This window comes from Coenobita brevimanus, chromosome 101, assembly GCF_032717465.1.
Source record: "Coenobita brevimanus isolate Jiangsu-jjx chromosome 101, ASM3271746v2, whole genome shotgun sequence".
In the NCBI taxonomy this organism is placed as follows: domain Eukaryota; kingdom Metazoa; phylum Arthropoda; class Malacostraca; order Decapoda; family Coenobitidae; genus Coenobita; species Coenobita brevimanus.
Window position 1 is genome coordinate 50827457 of NC_137054.1, and position 19667 is coordinate 50847123.

The 19667-nt window shown below is 41.7% G+C and overlaps 1 protein-coding gene across 1 annotated transcript in view; it reads right to left on the reverse strand.

Moving 5' to 3' along the window:
* Positions 1–19667, reverse strand: part of LOC145414862 (DNA-directed RNA polymerase II subunit RPB1-like) — a 236097-nt gene that overhangs the window by 61943 nt on the left and 154487 nt on the right. Inside the window, exons 6-8 of the mRNA XM_080284285.1 lie at positions 12746–12991; positions 11841–12050; positions 9106–10152 (exon numbers count right to left, since the gene is read on the reverse strand). Of these exons, the coding sequence (XP_080140411.1) occupies positions 9106–10152; positions 11841–12050; positions 12746–12991 (1503 nt within the window). The remainder of the gene's footprint in view (positions 1–9105; positions 10153–11840; positions 12051–12745; positions 12992–19667) is intronic.

The window sequence follows — 19667 nt, forward strand, 5'->3', positions numbered from 1 at the left end:
GACAATCTCTCTCTCTTTCACCTCATCATTCGCTCCTCTTACATTCCATGTACTCATTATCAAGTCCTTAGTCCGGTCCTGGGTCGTCATCGTTTGGTCAGTCCTTGTCCGAGGCTTCTTGTTTGTTTTTTTAGTTAGCTGTTTTCCGGGGAGGGGCACTAACCCTCCACCAACCCTTTTAGTCGCCTTTTACGACAAGCAGGGATACTGGGGGAGTATTCTTGAAAATGATACTGACAGTATAATGTACAGCATCATCCTCCATTTGACAAAAGCGACCATGCAGTATTAAATTTCAACTTCAGGATTGTATATGATAGTTAACAGTAATGAGAGTTCCAAAAGAGAAGAAACTTCAAAAAGGGCAACTACCATGACCTAAAGAAGTACTTCTTAGAAACAGATTGGGAATAGGTGCTTACAAGACAAGTTTGAAATGTTATATATTTTAAATTCTGTGAACTTTATGAAATAAGAGTCCAAAGTTACATCCCACAGCACAAAGAAGCAGAAAAGAAAATAAGGAAATTGTTTGATACAGACTGTAAAAAAATCAGGAAAAAAAAAAAAAAAAAAAGAGACTTGTTGTGGAATACATACACAAGACACAACAGTGAGAGGGAATATATCAACTATAAACAGGCAAGAAACGATTATACAAGGATAAGAAGAGAATCCCAAAGACAGTTCGAGGAAGACATTAAAAATAAGAGCAGTGATCACCCGAAGCTATTCTACAGCTACATCTAAAGCAAAACCAAAATTAAAGATAAAATACAGTCCGTGACGGACGAGGGGATCATCTATACACAAGAGAAAGATATTTGTGAAACACGAAATGAAAATTTTTAATCAGTTATTACAGAAGAAAATCATTCTGAAAGAGATGATATGGAACATGCATGCCCACACATATTACCAGATATACAAATATCAGAAAAAGAAGTACAGGAGGAGTTAAGTAAATCAGACAAAGGAAAAGCAAAGGTCCTGACGAAATTTCATTTTAGGTGCTACATGAATGTACAAAAGTGTTAAGTACACCAATATATTCAATATTCAAGGAAGACTTGGGTCAAGGTAATCTCCCTGATATTTGGAAGAAAGCAAACATTGTTCCCCTATTCAAGAAGAGGAACACACAAGATCCACACAACTACTGACCAATATCACTAACCAGTGTTGTAATTAAGATATTAGAAAAGCTGATAAGAAAAGTTTGGGTAAATCACCTAGAACACAATATGATAACGGAAACCAGTTCAGTTTTAGAGAGGGAAAATCATGTTACTAATCTATTACGCTACTATGACAGAGTTACAGAAACATTACAGAAAAGAGAAGGATGGGTGGACAGTATCTATCAATATTTCAAGAACACATTTGACAGAGTACCACACCAAAAACTTTTATGGACCTGTACGGTACAATCAAGGAGGAATCCAAGGCAACCTGTACTGTTGGATGCAAGATTTTCTCAGAAAAAGGGAAATGAGAACAGCATTAACCCACCCCGTCCGGGTGACATGTATATATGTCTTTCCAGGGCTGTCCAGGGGTCATGCATACATGATCTAGTAATTCTTGCCATTGTCTGAATACTCAGCTGATTATTTTCACCACCCGCACCTGCTGGCAACCCTCCCACACGCATCCCAGTCACGCTCCAGTTGCCTGTGTACCTCCGTGATGGATGGGCCTATGCATAAAGAAATTCCTGTGTCCCAACCCTCGGCCACCGTGCTCTCTCACTTCCACTCCTATGAAGTCTAAAGGCCCTTGGAGGAAAGGCCCAAGTGATAGTGCAATAGGGAGGGAGTTAGATGTACCATTATTGCCGACTGTGAGTGGTGAAAGTGACCCCTCCTCTGAAGAATCAGATTTAGCAATGCTGAATATGGAAAAATGTGTGTCAGAGGAGGAGAGTGACCGTGAATTCTCCACTGTGCGACGATATTTTCTGTCTGCAAGATCATCAGCCTTTTCTGATGGTGAAGGATTAGATGTAGTTGATGATCCTGCACAGGGTGATATACACACAGTGAAGAAAGTAGCAGGGGAGGTAGAGAGTGAAGGAAGTGAGGAGGTTGGTAGGAGGAGAAAATGCCGCAGGCTGAGCTGCTGGGCACGAGAGCGGCGTAGGGTGGAATTTTCCACCCAAACACCATCACCACCACCTTCACCCACATGGCCTGCATCACTTTATGCATCACCATGCAAGCCTGCATCACTCCAGGCCTCACCACACCGACCTGCCTCACCACGTGGATCACCACGCCGAGCTGCCTCACTTCAGGCCTCACCACGTCGACCTGCCTCACCACGTGCATCACCACGCCGACCTGCCTCACTTCAGGCCTCACCACGCCGACCTGCCTCACCACGTACCTCACCATGCCGACCTGCCTCACCAAGTGCATCACCACACTGACCTGCCTCACTTCAGGCCTCACCATGTGCCTCAACACGCCTGCCTGCATTATTACAGGCCTCACCACGCCGGCCTGCATCACTATGGGCCTCACCACACCAGCCTGCCTCACCACGCAGTGCGCCACTCTGGCCTGCCTCACCATGTGCCACTTCACCACAACGTGGCCCACCTGGTTATGTTGGTGCAGGTGCACGCCGGCAGGCATGTGCCCACTGACGCCTTTCACCAACACCATCATCACCACGATCACCATCACAAGCATCATCACCTGCCTCATCTAGTGGTGAGTCGGCAGAATCGGCACCATGTCACCATGCTACAGGCCGAGGCAGGGCATGGGGCAGGTCACATGCACGGCAAACTTGACAGGAGCCACAGACTGGTAGGTTAGAAACCTTTGTGTGGGAGGAAGGGACAGGGTTTCGTCCTGAAGTACCTGTGTTTGATGACACAAACGCAGGTGTGCAGCCAGAATTTCTCTGCAACAGAGCTTCTTCTGCAGTGGACTTCTTCCTTGCTTTTTTCACAACAGCAGTGATGGAGTTCATTGTGAAAGAAGTGAACAGTTTCAGGGATTTCTGCTGCAATTGAGCTGAAACCTCGCACCTGAGAGAGAGTGCGAAATTGAAGGAATGGACTGCAACGATTGTTAGTGCAATGTATGTTTGGCTAGCACTGACAATGTTGATACCTCATATTAGAAAACATAACATATACGATTATTGGCTCATGGACAATATTGCTGCGGCGCCAGTATTCAGTAAGTATATGCCACGTGACCGCTACCTTGACATCCTGAGGTACTTACATATTTCCACAAATATGGGCCCACATCCAAACAACAGGCTGTGGAAAATTCGCTCGATTCTGGAGATGATGAAGGAAAAATTTCGATCATTTGTCAGGCCATTTCAGAAGGTTGTTATCAACGAGTGGCTTGTTTTGTTCAGGGGACGTCTTGCCTTCATTCAGTACATTCCATTAAAGAGACATCGTTTCGGAATAAAGTTCATTGTCTTGTGTGATTGCAAGACTGGGTTCGTGCTTGATTTCACTGTGTAAACAGCGAGTTATGCAGTGTTGTCGAAAGACGATCCCCATGGTTTCTCTGGCTCTGTGGTCAAGAAACTAATGGACAGGTACTTTGGTGGCAAGCATATCCTTTACATTGATAATTATTACATGGCACCATGTCTTGCAAAGTACCTGCAAGAACAACACACTGGATCGTGTGGCACTGTCCGTGCAAAGAGGAAGCATTGGCCATCCTTTCCCAGAGGCACCATGAGGGGAGAGTGCAAGACCTTGCAATACAGCGAGTGATGCGGTGTTGTCAAAGGACGATCCCCATGGTTTCTCTGGCTCTGTGGGCAAGAAACTAATGAACAGGTACTTTGGTGGCAACCATATCCTTTACTATCTATCTATTGCCAGATGCCTCAATCCCATTTGGGGTGGCCACAAACAAATCGCCTCCAAGTCGCCCTGTCCCCCGCCATTTCACTGCCCTGCTCCCAACTCACACCCCCCTCTCTCATATACCTCTCCACCCCATCCCATCCTCGGCCTCCCCCTCCCTCTTCCCCCCTCCACCTCACTCATATACACTCTCTTCGTCAGTCTTTCACCCTCCATCCTCTCCACATGGCCAAACCACCTCAGTGTGTTCCTCATAACGCTTCCTATCACATCCACATCCACATCACAATGCTCCTTTATATCCTTTACACTGATAATTATTACATGGCACCAAGTCTTGCAAAGTACTGTACCTGCAAGAACACCAAATTGGATCGTGAGGCACTGTCCGTGCAAAGAAGAAGCATTGGCCATCCTTTCCCAAAGGCACCATGAGGGGGGAGTGCAGGACCTTACAATCAGGTAAACTCCTGGTAATTCACTGGCATGATAAGAGAAAGGTGAATGTCCTCTCCACGGTCCACGAAGGTAAGTTGATTGACACAGGAAAGGTCGATAGAAGAACGAGGCGGCCAGTCTTCAAGCCTGATGCTGTTATGGACTATAACGTGAACATGCGACTCGTCAATAAATCAGATATGCAGATCTGTACAATCAACTGTCTGAGGAGGTGTTGTAGGTCGTATAAGAAAGCATTCCTACGTGTACTGGACATCTGTGTACTGAATGCCTTCATTCTGTACAAGGATGTTACGAAGACCAGTACATCCCTCAGACAGTTCAAGAAGGATGTAATTTATGGCCTTCTGGAGAGGTATGGACAGGTCAATCCTTCCATGAAAAGTAGGCACAGTGTACAGCAACTGCTTGACTGCCTACAGTGCAGGGACTACCTCAGCAGGCATTTCATGGATATATTACCTCGCAGACCTCCAGGTAAAGAAGACTTCTGGCATTGTTATGTTTGCACCAATTCATCGAGCCAAATACAGCAACGCCGTATGACGAGGTGGTGGTGTGCTGAATGTAAGGTTGCACTGTGTACTGGCTGTTTCTTTGATTTCCACGCAAAGACTGAGTGGTAAGAGTCTGAGAGTAATGACTAAGTTAGTTTTGTACATACCGGTATGTTGTTTCTGTTGAAATAGAAAATATGATTTCACTGCTCTGCATATATTTATGTGAATAATGGAGGCAGAATTAATGTTTCATGATAAACTTGCAGCCTTATTTTATCTGGAACACATTTGTTTATACATATTTCTTATGATGAAAAAGTATTACTCAAAGGAATGAGAAAGTCACAGTGGTAAGTACAGTAAGCTCGCCCCGAACACATTTTCGCCGAACGAGCACGCAGTTATACACAGTTAGTGCTGGGATAAGTATAAGACAACGTAAGGCTAAAGAACCATTACGAAAACTATAAATTTACACGAGTGGCCTTAGAAAGGCCAAATCCTCGAACCTCAGCACAGCGCACAAGGTTTGTTTTGATCACGTGATCACGTGATTTGCTGTACTGCTTTTCCACAGTACTGTATTTGTAAGTTAAATATTTACATTACTGTTCTGGTAAGTTTATGTACAAGTTAAAGTACTGTTAAATAAATCAAAGCAAGAAATAAAGTCTTCAAACCAGTTTACCTGATAGGCGTCGGAATATTGCCTTTTTTATTTGTTCATTAAAGATTTGCTGCACTGATTTTCCACAGTACTGTATTTGTAAGGTAAATATTTACTGTTCTGGTATGTAAGTTAAAGCACTTAAGGTTAAAGCATTAAATAAAGCCTTGTAACCAGTTAACCTGATTTATATGATTACCCATGACAGGAAGGTTCTGAGATAATTCTCCTTCAAGTCAATTCGCTGTCAGACAACTCCCCATAAAAAAACATGGATGATTCCGTCAGGGCAATTCGCACCCTGAACGATTCCCCGTCATTCTATAAATATACTTATTTCGCCTTTGAATTATATTCTAGCATCACCCATGGCTGTCTTCATTAATGACAGCAAATTGTCTTGTTATTGTTGTAATGGCTAATTGACTTGACGAATTGTCCCGAAACCAATCGACATCGGAATGTTGCCTTGTGTTTACGTATTTGTGTGTTGACGTTTTGCTGTGCTGTACTGTATTTGTAAGTTATAACTTTAAATAAACCTTCTAACCACTTAAAGTGCTTCATATTGATTACCAATGGCAGATAACAGCAAAACACCACATTCAGGGGGTCTAGGGAGCAAAATAAGAAGTACTGTAGTTAAAACTTATGCAGTTTTGCGTCGAACGTGCCACTGTTGGAACGAAACCCTCGCGTTATGGGCGAGCTTGCTGTATTCCCATTTGTGGGCAGTATGTAAATGACTACCGGTACTTGGTTCACATTTTTTTTATATATATTTTTTTTTTTAGCAGTAGCACTTCTAATGGTAGTAGTAGTGGTAGTATGTGTTGTAGGTGTGGTAGTAATAGCAGTAGATGCAGTAATTGCACTAGCAGTAGTTGTGGTAGTGGTAGTAGTACTTGTAGTAGTGGTAGCTGTAGTATTAGTGGCAGTAGTTGTAGTGGTAGATGTACTTGTACTTCTAGTAGCAATCGTATTATTTCTAGGAGTTGCAATACCCAGATTTCTACTCGATCGCCAATGCCAGAATCGAGCAACAATCCTAGCCAAACATACATTTCCGTGTGTGTGTGTGTGTGTGTGTGTGTGTGTGTGTGTGTGTGTGTGAGAGAGAGAGAGAGAGAGAGAGAGAGAGAGAGAGAGAGAGAGAGAGAGTGTCTGTCTGTCTGTCTGTAATGAGGAAGACGAGCAGTGTGAGTTCAAGGTCGTTGCTACTGCGACTGGCCTTCATTCACCGAGTATGACCAATTATGGAAAAATATTCAGGGAAACAGTGTTTGTACTGGATTTTGGTATCATGGAAGTGTCATCGAAGTGATATCAGTGTGGTGGGCTAGTGAAAGCCTTTGTCGAGTCATTGAACCTCTGCCTCACATACGGACACCGGCAAAAAAAAAAAAAAAAAAAAAAAAAAAAATTGCCCTCATTCCCCACTCACTCACTCTCCCTGTCTGCACTTCACGGACCATCTGATGCCATCACTTGAAGTCGAAGGATTGGTGAGTACTGTAACATGAAACCTTATTTGTTGCAACTGGTTAAGTATTAACAAAGATATGAAGGTTTAAAGACAGACGATTTTGCTGATTTTTTGTTGGGAATGCCCAGCTGTGGGGAGTGCTCGCGACATCTGCCAGAAGAGACGGGTTAAGAGGAAATTACTCTTCATGGAGGGATGTGACTAGCAGAGTTCCACAGGACTTAGTGCTGGCAACAATTATGTTTTTAGTGTAAATAAATGACACAGATAGTAACACTGGAAATGAAAGCTATCTAAATATTTTTGCCGATGATGCAAAAATACAAAGGAAAATTACTAACACAGACTCTTGTAAAGTGCTACAAGAAGAATTAAAAAAAAACTTCATGAATGGAGCGATAAATGGCAAATGGAATTCAATGCGGACAAGTGTCAAGTAATTAAGTTTGGTAAAAGTGGAAAAAGACCAGACCGAGATTGTAAGTTAGGGAGTAAAACCCTACACATATCAGAAAAAGAGGACCACCTAGGAGTGATAATTATCAGTAACAGACTATGTCCAGCTGACCACATCAGTGAGAAGGTATGGAACATGTACCGTATTTTGTGGCATGTTAGACGCTGCAGTGTGAAAGACGCACCCTAATTCTGGAAGGGAAGTTGAGAAAAAAAGTATGTCGACCAAGACTACAGAGAGGTTGCTTGATATGAGTATTTTTCAATAAAATACACACTCACCTTTCAGAATCTCTATTCAGTACTGTATATATGTCTTTGGTTTCTTTATTTTTAAATAAAAGAAGGGTACAAGACATGAAAACAAACAACCCCTTCCTTACATAATGTTACTGCATTCCATGAAACTATCTTAACACATTAGAGACTCTCTTCAGTACTGTATATATATGTTTGGTGTCTTTATTTTTATGTAGAAGAAGGGTACAAGACAAGAAAACAAACAAACAATCCCTTCCTTATAAAATGTTACTCCATACCACGAGCCCATCTTAACACTACCAGTTTGTTTATGAAGTCCAAAGTGTTCGATTCCTTTCGTACAATAATTTGAGACGTGATGTTCATCTCTATTAAAGTACCCTACATATGTATCAGTACATAGAGATAAGTATTATTTTTCATGAAATGAACTTGAAAACAACACTCAATAAAACCCGTTCTCTCATTCATTTAAGAAAATACAAAGGCCATTAAGTGATTACCCGTAGGCAGAAAGACAAGGAAAGAATGAAGGGAAGGAAGACAGAAGAGGATGGAAGGAAAGAAGGATGGAGGACACGAAAGGGGAGACACCCAACAGCATCACTAAATCGAGTAAGTGGATGGTAAGCGCCCCCACCTACCACAATTATTACTACAACTACTACTAAAACTATTACTACAGGAAACTGGGTTAGGATAAAACAGTACTTTCAGCACTAACAGTAATAAGATATTGCATGCCATCACAGATATCCATTAGTTTCAGTAAAGTGGATCCCTCAGTCACACTGTTAATGTGCTAACTAGGAATCCTGTGTAAACATAGTCCACAAAACTTGGCTCCTTACACTCATTCTGTAAATGCTAACGTGTCAGCCACATCCTCAGCCCGACTCCCACTTCTTCCTAAAACCATGTATGACCATAACTTATTGATATGTATTTTAATAACATACCCTTCTATTCAGAAGTAAAACAGATATAAGACATTGACATCCGAGAGGCTTAAAATAACAAACACTGGCTGCAGTTACGTCCCTCCCTCTCACTTATTTTTCCTATCATTCCTTTTCTTGTCACATCCCAACCGCTTTAACTATCTGACTGACAGAACTTCGTAAAAAATGTCTTTGTCAAGTTTGCATCTCATGAAACTGTTTTTACTGTTATCTTACTTAAGCAGTTTTATTTTTGGTGGTTTCCAATTATAATACTTTAATAATGATGACAATTTGTCAGAAAAGTTGGAAAGGTGGGCAATACTGAAGACTGACAGCATTACTGTACAATGGGTAAGCCCCACATAAAGGATTTGGATAAAAGTTTTGGTCAGCATGTATGATGGATCTGTGTGTACTGGATGTGCGTTACTAAGGGATTCACTGTAGTAAACAAGCAGTTGCTAAAAATGACTCCTTACCTTGGTATCACCCTTAGGGAATACTTGTCGAAGACCAACTCTGTCCTCTTGAAGTTTTTGCCATTCTCCCTCAAGGACACTGATGGCTTCAGGTGATCCAATCAGTTCCCTTACCACATCTTCATTGAATAATCTGCGTAGGTACCTTTCATTCGTTACATCAAATCGGTAGTTTTCCTCAAACTTGCGATTGGAAAACTTAACAGTTGGCATCTTCTGAAACTCCACATATTCACCTGCCAGTCCATCTTCACCATATCTGAGCTGAATAACCTGGCTAACACTATTTCTGACTGTGCCATCATAGTTAACCATCACGCTCTCCATAGCTTTGATCAGTCGACGCTGGATATAGCCAGTCTCAGCTGTCTTCACAGCAGTATCAATCAGACCCTCACGACCTCCCATGGCATGGAAGTAAAATTCGGAGGGAGTAAGGCCAGCAAGGTATGAATTCTCCACAAAACCTCTTGACTCAGGACCATAATCATCCTTGATGAAGTGAGGCAGGGTTCTCTTCCTAAAGCCAAATGGAATTCTTTTACCTTCCACATTTTGCTGTCCCACACATGCAATAACTTGGGAAATATTAATGTTAGATCCCTTGGAGCCAGACACTACCATAGCCTTCAGGTTGTTATACTCCGTCAACGACTTCTTGGCTGATCCACCAGTTTTATCTCGAGCATCATTGAGGATACGATTTACTTGGTTCTCAAAAGTCTGTCTGAGGGTGTTACCCGGTGTGGGCTCCAGTTCATCATTATGAGCCTTATGGATTACCCCTATCACATCCTCTTTAGCTTTCCGGATGGTTTCCTGGATAATCCTGTAGGTAGCTGGATCTGAAATGGTATCACCAATACCAATACTCATGCCCTCAAGGAGCAGCCAGTTGTTTACCACTGTCTGAATGTTGCCATAGAATCTGCCAGCAATATCATGGCCCAGTTCCATCCAAGCAACATGCAACATGGACCCAGATGAAGCACCAAGGGTCCTCTTGCAAAGGATACCCATAATGAGTTCTCCATGCTCCACCAACACCTGCAATACCAATTTTGGTCACAAATAATGGTCTGTGGTATCATCTCACATTTATCAGCAATCCAACTTTAAAACACAGTACTGGACAATCTAAAAAAAATCTGAAGTGAATGTGGCCAAGGAGAGCTCAAACTTCCAAAAAAAAAAATGAAGCTTTAGCAGTAGTATGTAAATAGCTATCCATAACATTTCTTGTAGTCGAGACATACCTTTGGCAGGCCAAATGACATACTGCTGCTGTTATCCTTGTTTTAAACTTGCAGTAGTATTTAGCTGGCATACCCTAGTCTTATCTCACTCTAGACATTACCTATAGCAAGCCAAATAACAAATTAATGTGGTAACCCGTTTCTTACACTCATGATATCGTGTTTAACGGGCAATCCTTGTTTTCATCTTCTAATCTCGACATACCATTGGCAGGCCAAGTCTGAAGGTTAAACTTTCAGAGCCAAAATGGAAGTGATTTAAAATATTATGGTATTCAAACTTTTGACGTTCAAAATTTCAAGGTTGCACAGTATATTGTAATTACAAATGCATATAATAGGCTATTCAAATTTGGCTGTAACAGAACCTGAGAGTTCCTTACGTTATTTAGTAGATATGTGTCACCATGATGAATGCTGAAACAAAAGTAAATGTGTGATGTGCTGGTGTATGAATGGCCTTTGAAAGATTCAGTGACAGAAAGGGCAGGCAGCTACATGTGTCAAGAATGAGAACAAAGTGGCTCAAGCACCGCTTTTCAGGCCTTCATTAAAAACAGAACCAAATACAGTAACTCTCAAATATCCACTGTAATTCAGACAAGCCCTATGCTGAATAACGTGAATTCATCCATCATCCAATCCTACATTGCCCCATGAGGAGCGTAGGAGCCCGGGGCTAGGCAGTTGGTCTCGACATTTGAGATGAGAGTGAATTTAAGATGAGAGTGAAACGCCCGATATTCCATGGTACTCTCAACATACGGTGACAAGCCAGGGACTGTATTACTGTCCATCTTGACCCTCTATCTTAAAAACCTTCCCATGAGTAAAAGATGAAAACGAAGCACAAAATACTGTACAATAAAATAATGACACAGAACAGTAATACAGTTCCGGCTGGCTACCGATTACCATATGAACCGGTTGATACACCTCAATGCAGGATATTGCATCAAACCTTTGGTTAAGTCCAGTTTTGTTGCTGGATATTATACAATTTCTCCGGATAATTACTAAAGCCGAGCCAGCAGCACGGGATATTGCAATGAGGGATAATTGAGAGTTTACTGTAGTTATGAAGATTGCAAGAGAACTGAATGAATGTGTGACAAAAATGTCCTCATTAGTGCATGAGAGTGAGACTGATATGGCAAGGGTTTATGCACAGGAAATGGGATTACATATGTACAGGTAGGTGGATGTATGGACTGGATAGAAAATAAAAATATCCATGAAAAATGTAGTGTCTACTGACCAAAGGGTACTAATGTGTATATTGTACTTCCACAGCAAAAACTGGTATGAAGTGAAAACTGATATGAAATGTGTTGTTAAAGGGATGCTAAATTGGTATGAAGTGCGTTGTTAAAAGGATGTTCTGAGGGTGTAAAAAGCATTGAGGCTACACAATCTTTCACATATTATCCATATCTTATAAATCTTAAAGGTTTATGACAGTGTTTAATTTATGCTTACTTTTGTATCACCAGGAGAGATCCATTTGTATGGTCCATCATCCTCATCATCTGGGTGTGTTGAATGAGTCTTCACCAGGTTTAGGTTACCAGGAATGATAAGTGAAAAAAGCTGCTTCCCTGTCCACAATGGCTTGGGTTTTAAGATGGCAGGTTGAGGCATACGACCATCCCAAATGGGTAAGAACATGAGCAAGTTCATCATTTCATGCTGTAGGGAAAATCAGGATGATTATCAATACTTATATGAATCAAGAACCATTATAAACATATTCTAATATTATGTGGTGGGTATGATCTGTAAAAAGGAAAATGGGGTAAGCAACTTAGTGACCAGCAAAAACAGGCCTGACTTCAACCCTTGTATCATTCAAACTTTCAAAAAATGAAGTAAAGCAGCAAATTTTAGAAGAACATACAGTATTAATACTCAGGCTCTTATTTATTTATCATCATGACATGAGGCAGGAAATCCAGAGGATGAATTTTTGATATAAGGTATAACTGCCTAAAGTTCAAGCTAAAACAGTGAGTGTATGAGTGAATATTTACCTAGGTGTATTTGAATAGTTGTTATAGCTAGAGCCAAGGTTAGAAAGTTGTTAATAATGAAGGAATATACCAGTAATAAAAATGCTGACTATATTTACATGTGCAAATTAACATACTGTACAATACAAACTGGTGCTTCATAAATCCTTGAAGCACAGTAACTGAATGAAACAGTAAAGTACAGTAATATGCTGTACCTGTCCTTCATTAAATTTTACTAGTTTCATACTGTAGGTGTTACTGTTTACCATCTAAGACAGAGCTTTTCTCCTCTGGTTGAAATAAACTGTCTGGTAGAAGATGACAAAAAAAAATTTGTGTCCAAGCTTACTTTAAGGGACTAATATGATTTACCTTCTCCAGGAAAACATCTCGCTTGGTCATCTTTCTTACAGCTGTCAGTGTATCTTGTACAATACCCATCACAGGCTTGTTTGCCTGAGGTGTGATAATCATACGAGGTGTCACGTGGAGGTTTTCAATCTCAGCCCTTGTCTCCATGCTCTGGGGTACATGCAGATTCATCTCATCTCCATCAAAATCAGCATTATATGGTGATGTCACAGACAAATTCATTCGGAATGTTGACCATGGTAAAACCTGGAAAGAACTTTACTGTACTCACTTTTGCATTTCTAACCTTAATAATTAATAATAATACAGTAATAATTAATAATAATAATCATCATCATCATAATAATAATAATAACAGCCAACCTCAAGTATCCAATGGGGTTATGTTGAGTAATGTTAGTGAGGAAAGTGATATATATATATATATATATATATATATATATATATATATATATATATATATATATTATAATGAGTTATGTGGGACTAAGTCAAGTGGCCATATAGGTTTACTTTTGTGTGAAGTGTCATCCTCCCCCAAGTAGGTAGCCAGTTTCATAATATCCTATACAGTACACCCTCAATAAAACAAACTACTGTAACTGGTACCAGACCCTTGATGTTAACCCCTAAAGACCTATGTCTGCAGAACAACAGTTTTGGAAAATGCGCATACATTCCTATGTCTGTCGACGGTACAGAGCTTACCAAAAACTGGTGGTAGGTAGCACTGCCTTTTATAACATATATGGGACCAAGCCAATGGGAACTACAGTATCTGGCAGGGTATGGCCAGATCGAGCCTCTAGAAGGGGGGGTGACCCTCCCCCCTGCCATCTCTTCACCTACCTCTGCCCCACTGGGCCCTCTCCTCATTACCTAAACCACCATATACCACCTGGATACTGTAGCTGGTGTGTGTACCAAGCATACTTCCTCTCTTCCTCCACTCCTCCTCTTCCTCCACTCCTCCCTTCCTCCCTCCATCCACCATCACACTCCATCCACCTTCATCCTTTCCCTTTGTTTCCAGGCATGTGGGGTTTTCCTTAGCTACGCATGACTATAAACTTTCCTTTCCTTTCATGATCATTATTTCACCTTGTTTTATGCCTAGGAATATACATGATACTGCTTACAGTTATATTTGTATCGTTATTTGCCATTCTCTTGCAGATTCAATGGTGGACATTATTTTAAAATTTTTGACAGGTCACTACTACCGTATGGTAATCACTGGACATATGAGCGTAATATACATTTTCAGGTGTGTAAATTCAAGCTCTTGCAATCTGTAAGAAAAAAATTACAATCCGAGAAAGTAAAAAAATCGGACCCTAACTGCGGTTCTGAGGACAGGTGCTCTGACAAATTTGTATTCTTTACAGGTTTGAGTTGATAGTTCGTTAAAGCCAAACACCATGCTGTTTGGTAATTTCCTAGGTATCTTGGCTTTAACCAAACAAAGACTGTTATATGCAAAGCGATGTTCGGCCGTACAGTCGCACACAGTAACATACAGCTAGGTCCAAATAAATGCTCTATTTATGGCTCCTCTCATGATGCTGGTCATCCTGAGAGTGATGCGGCATTCAGCAGGATGCAGAGGAGCATGTGTGCATACGCATGTGTGTAAGGACACCACACAGGTTGATGTTTCCTGCATGTCCATTCTTTTACCCAACAATATTTGTTAAGTGTACATAACGTTCAGCCAACTCAATGTGGTCACTGAAATTGAAATTTGTAAAAAGAGGGTTCGGCATATCGAAGGTGTACTGAACTTCTCATACATTTACTACAGCATAATACTTTACAGCACCTGAAACAAACTTTGGAAAACTCAAAAAACATTGGTTATATGATGGTATGCCAGGCAGCAATTGAAGGTTACTCCCTGATGATTGGCTGAAGAGTGTAATTGTAAATGTGTACAAAGGGAAGGATGATGCCCTGGAAAGAGGAAATTATAGAGGTATAAAACTGTTAGACCAGATAATGAAGGTGATGGAGAAAGTTCTAGAGGGACTGATTAGAGAAAGTGAATACTTGATGCAATGTAGTTTGGGTTTATGCCAGGCAAAGGGACCATTGATGCCATATTCATTGTTCAACAGCTTCAGGAAAAATATATAAGAAAGGAACTGTATTTTTTGTTGATTTGGAGAAGGCCTTTGACAGAGTCCCTAGAGAGATGATGAGGTGGGCAATGAGAAAGCTTGGGATTGAGGAGTGGCTGGTTAGGGTTGTTATGGCTGTGTATGTGGGTGCTCACATGCAGGTACAATTGAATGGAGATAAGAGTGATGAGTTTTCCATGGATGCTGGTGTGCATCAGGGGTCAGACCTGAGCCTGTTGTTGTTTACCATGGTATTTGAAACCCTCTCACAGGACTTCAGATATGGACTACTGTGGGAGATGTTGTATGGTGATGATTTAGTGTTGGTTGCAGAATATGAAAGGGAGGCAGAGGAAAGATTTAGGAAGTAGAGAGACAGCATGGGGCACAAGGGCTTAAGAGTAAATGCATATAAAACAAAAGTGATGGTATCTAGGGCTTGGGGTGATGCTTTCAAGGAGAGGGAGAGTGGCCATGTGCAATTTGTCACAAGGATGTGGAAAGCAATTCCATCTTGTGCAGTGTTTGTAGTAAGTGGGTGAATAAGAGATGTAATAGTTTTACAGGTAGACTGTGAGATAATGCCAATTTCATGTGTGCAGTGTGTCAAGGAGAGTATGTGGATACTGCCAGGCGTTAAAGGACTGAGCTTCCTGGTGAGTCTCTTGAGTTTGTGGGAGAATTTTGTTATTGGAGAGACATGTCATGCACTGGAGGTAGGGCTGCAGCTAGCTCTGTGACTCGAATGAAGAGTGGTTGGAAGAAATTCAGGGAGCTGCCACCTCTCCTGACATTGAGAGGGTCCTCCCTCCATGTTAAGGGATCTTTGTATGTGGCATGTGTTAGCGTGTAATCTGTATGGTTGTCAAACCTGGAGAGTAAAGGATGAGGATATTCACAGGCTCAAATGCACAGAAATGGCAATGATTAGGTGGATGTGCAGTGAGTCCGTGAGTGCAAGGCCTGGGGGGGCTAGGTTTACGATGTAACAAGATGAGAGGTAGGACGGGACTGGAGTGTATTGGTGTTGTGATGAGGAGAGGTTGATCGAGATGGTTTGGGCATGTTGAGTGGATGGGAGATGAAAATTGGGTGCAGAAAGTGATAAGTGTTAACGATGGGGGTAGGGTAATGAGAGGCAGACTGAAAAAAATCTGGGATGAGGTCACTGAGTGACTTCAAGGTTAAGAAACTAAATATGGAAGCTGCCAGAGATCAAGCAGCATGGAGAACTGCCATTGGGTGACCAAGGATGACGCATGCAAGCATGTTAGAGCCTTAAAAAACGAAACGAAATGAATAAATGAGAACATCATTAGTGGTAGGTGGGGGCGCTCACCATCCACTCACCCAATGTAGCGCTGCTCTCGGGTGTCTGCCCTGTCCTCTCCTCCATCCTTCTTTCCTTCCATCTTCTTCTGTCTTTCTTTCCTTCATTCTTTCCTTGTCCTTCTGCCTACGGGTGACTTAACACTCCCTCTTCTGTCTTTCATTCCTTCATTCTTTCCTCTTTCTTCTGCCTATGGGTGACTCTACACTGAGTGACAAGCCAAATGGTTTCCTGTACACCAGGAAACTATTTACTACGCTGGGTGGTAACCATATAACCAAATTTTGGCGCCTGGTGGTTTAGTGGGTAATTATTGTGCTCTAATCGGATTGAGCCAGTGAAGGTTTATATCCAAGGGGTGGTTGGGGTTTATTGCTCATGTAATGCCACTCAGGGATGAGTGAGGTTGGTCACTCTCATCTTAAATGTCAGGACTGCCTGGCCTCGGGCTCCTACGCTCCTCATGGGGCAACGTAGGATTGGATGATGGATGGATCATTTCCCACAGAGGGTTTCTCATCATCATCATCATCATCCAGATGTCCTTTCCCACCCTAGGGAAGGGTGAGGAATAGCAATGTCCAGACAGCCCAAATTTGCCCAGTGCAATGGGCCATGCTGCCATTCACTCATCATTCAACCCCCCGGAATCCTGGCTCTATCAGATACGCCAAAAACATTCACCACATTCTGTAGCTTCACATAAACGTATCTGATTGAGTCAGTCTGGAAGCTGCCACGTTAAAAAGGGGTGCCAAATCCCTGATCATGTACTTCTCCTCACAATATTCATCCAGCCAGCTCAATCTCTTGCCAGTTCCCTTCAAATGACAATCTGAATATCTATCATTTGTATACCAGGAGTTGCATATCATAATACTGATAAAGGTAATCTATCTATCTATCACTTACCAAATGTCATAATATGGTCACAAACAAATCATCTCCATATCGCCCTGTCCCCTGCCATTTTACTGCCCTCCCTCCAGCTCACATCCCCCTCTCTCACATACTTCATTCCATCCCTCCATCTCATCCTTGGCCTCCCCCACCCCCTTACCCCCTCCACCTCACATACATTCTCCTCATTAGTCTCTCAATCTCCATCCTCTCCACATGGCCAAATCACCTCAATATATTTCTCCTAAGGTTTTATATCACAGCCACATCCACACCACAACACTCCTTCACTTCCTCATTTGTCAGCCTGTCTCTCCATGTAAATCCACATGCTCCTCTCAAATAACTCATTATCACTATTCTCACTCTTGACTTGTGTCCTTCCCCCAGGGTCCAAGTTTCACTTCCAAATGTTAGAGCTGGTACTGGAATACTATCATGCAGTGACTTTTTTACTTCCATGCTCACTTCCCTATTTCTTATCACTGCTTTCAAAGAACCACCAACTTATGTTCCTTGTTGTACCCTTTCATGCACTTCATCCTCCAAACTTCCATCCTTCCTCATCACATTACCTAAGTACTTAAATGCACTCACATTTTTCATTTCCTCATCATCCAACCTTACTGCACAATTAGTGACTTCATTTCTCTCGAAGACCAGAACTTTACTCTTCCCAACATTGCCTTTTGATTACGTTTCACTCACACACTTCCAAACTCATTCACCATGCCTAGCAGTTCCCCTTTGTCTTCACTAACCATAACAATACAGTATCATCTGCAAACAACAGTACAGGAAGTTTCCAAATGCTGCCACATTCATTAGGGCCGCTCTAACATCCACTGCCCTACCTTGTATCTCTCTTTTAACCCTATCCATATACAGGTTGAACAACCATGAAGACATGACACATCCCTCTTTCAATCCAACATTCAGATGGAAAAACTCACTAGTTCACTATCCACAAGCAATGCAGGTTTAGCACCCTCACACACACTCTTCACACCATTCAACAACTTCCTATTTACTCCATATATTCTTAATATTTTCCACATTCCTTGTCTATCCACTCTGCCATATGCTTTCTCCAAATCCATGAAGGCCACACACAACTTCTTTCCCTTCTCTTGAAGCTTTTCCACTGAAGACCTAAGGGTGAACGTCTGATCTAAACCTCTTCCCTTCCTAAAACCTCCCTGTTCTTCTCAAACTGATTCCTCTGTTATTTCCCTAACTCTGTCAATGAGTATCCTACCATATACTGTCCATACTTCACAAAGATAAAAGGTACTATGATTACCACACACTTCTTTTTCCCCTTTTCCTCTGTACAGGGGAATAATTATACCTGACTTCCAATCCTCCAAAACTCTACCTTCCTTCCAGGCCAACCTGTACATCTTTCATATCCATTCTACTACTCTCTCCCCCCCCATGTTTCATCATTTCATAACACACCCCATCAGTTCCTGGGGCCTTCCCTATTTTGACTTTCTTCACTGCTTCCACTACTTCCATCCTACTGATCTCTTCCTCTCTTTTCACCTACCTCCTTCTCCCAGCCATTCTCCAGCCACTTATACTTGCATCACTTTCGTTCTTTATGTTTAACAGTAACAGTTCCTTAAAGTGTTCTCTCAACCTGCTCACTATTTCTATCTTCTCCACTATCAATCTACAATTCTCAGTTTTCACTCTACTAACTTTGTTATTTTCTTATATTCCCTTCACTTTACACTCAATTTCCTTCCAAATTCCTCATCCACTCTCTTCTTACTGATCTTTTCACCTCTCTCTTCCTCCTTACATATAACTCTCTCTTCCGTCTCTCATTTCCTCCATCTCCCTGCTTCCCATCCACTCACTATAAGCTTTCTTCTTTTGTGCCAAAGCTTGTCTCACTTCTTCATTCCACCATGCTATTCCTTGCACCTCCTTTTGTCCTCTCTTTACCCCACACACCACCTCACATGCTCCACAGATTTCTTCTGTGAATATCTGGCATACACCTTCCACCTCCCCCATCTGCTTCAAATCATATTTACCTAATCACTCCTCCACTTCTCTCTTATATTTTGCTGTCTTTCCTTTCTCTTGCACCCATTCTACTCTCTTGGTATGGACTACAGCAAGCTCGCCCCGAATGTGAGGATTTCGATCCAACCGTGACGCGTTTGGCGCGAAACCACATAAGTTTTAACTACTCATTTTGCTCCCTAGACCCCTTAAATGTGGTGTTTTGCTTTTATCTGCCATTGATAATCAATATGAAGCACTTTAAGTGGTAAGAATTTTTTTTTTTTTTTTTTTTTTTAAGTGTCTGACTCTGGGCAAAGGCTTCAGGGCCTATATCTCGGGGGCAGTAGCCTATCCCAAGGCCCAGTAGTCCTCCTACATCTCCACATGTCACCACTTTGGCACTAACACCCAACGTCTGTATTGAATACATGCTAGGGCTGTCTCATACAAATACAGTACTGCACAGCAAAACTTTAACATACAAATATGTAAACACAAGGCAACATTCTGACACCGATCGGTTTCGGGACAATTTACTGTCGTCAGTTCA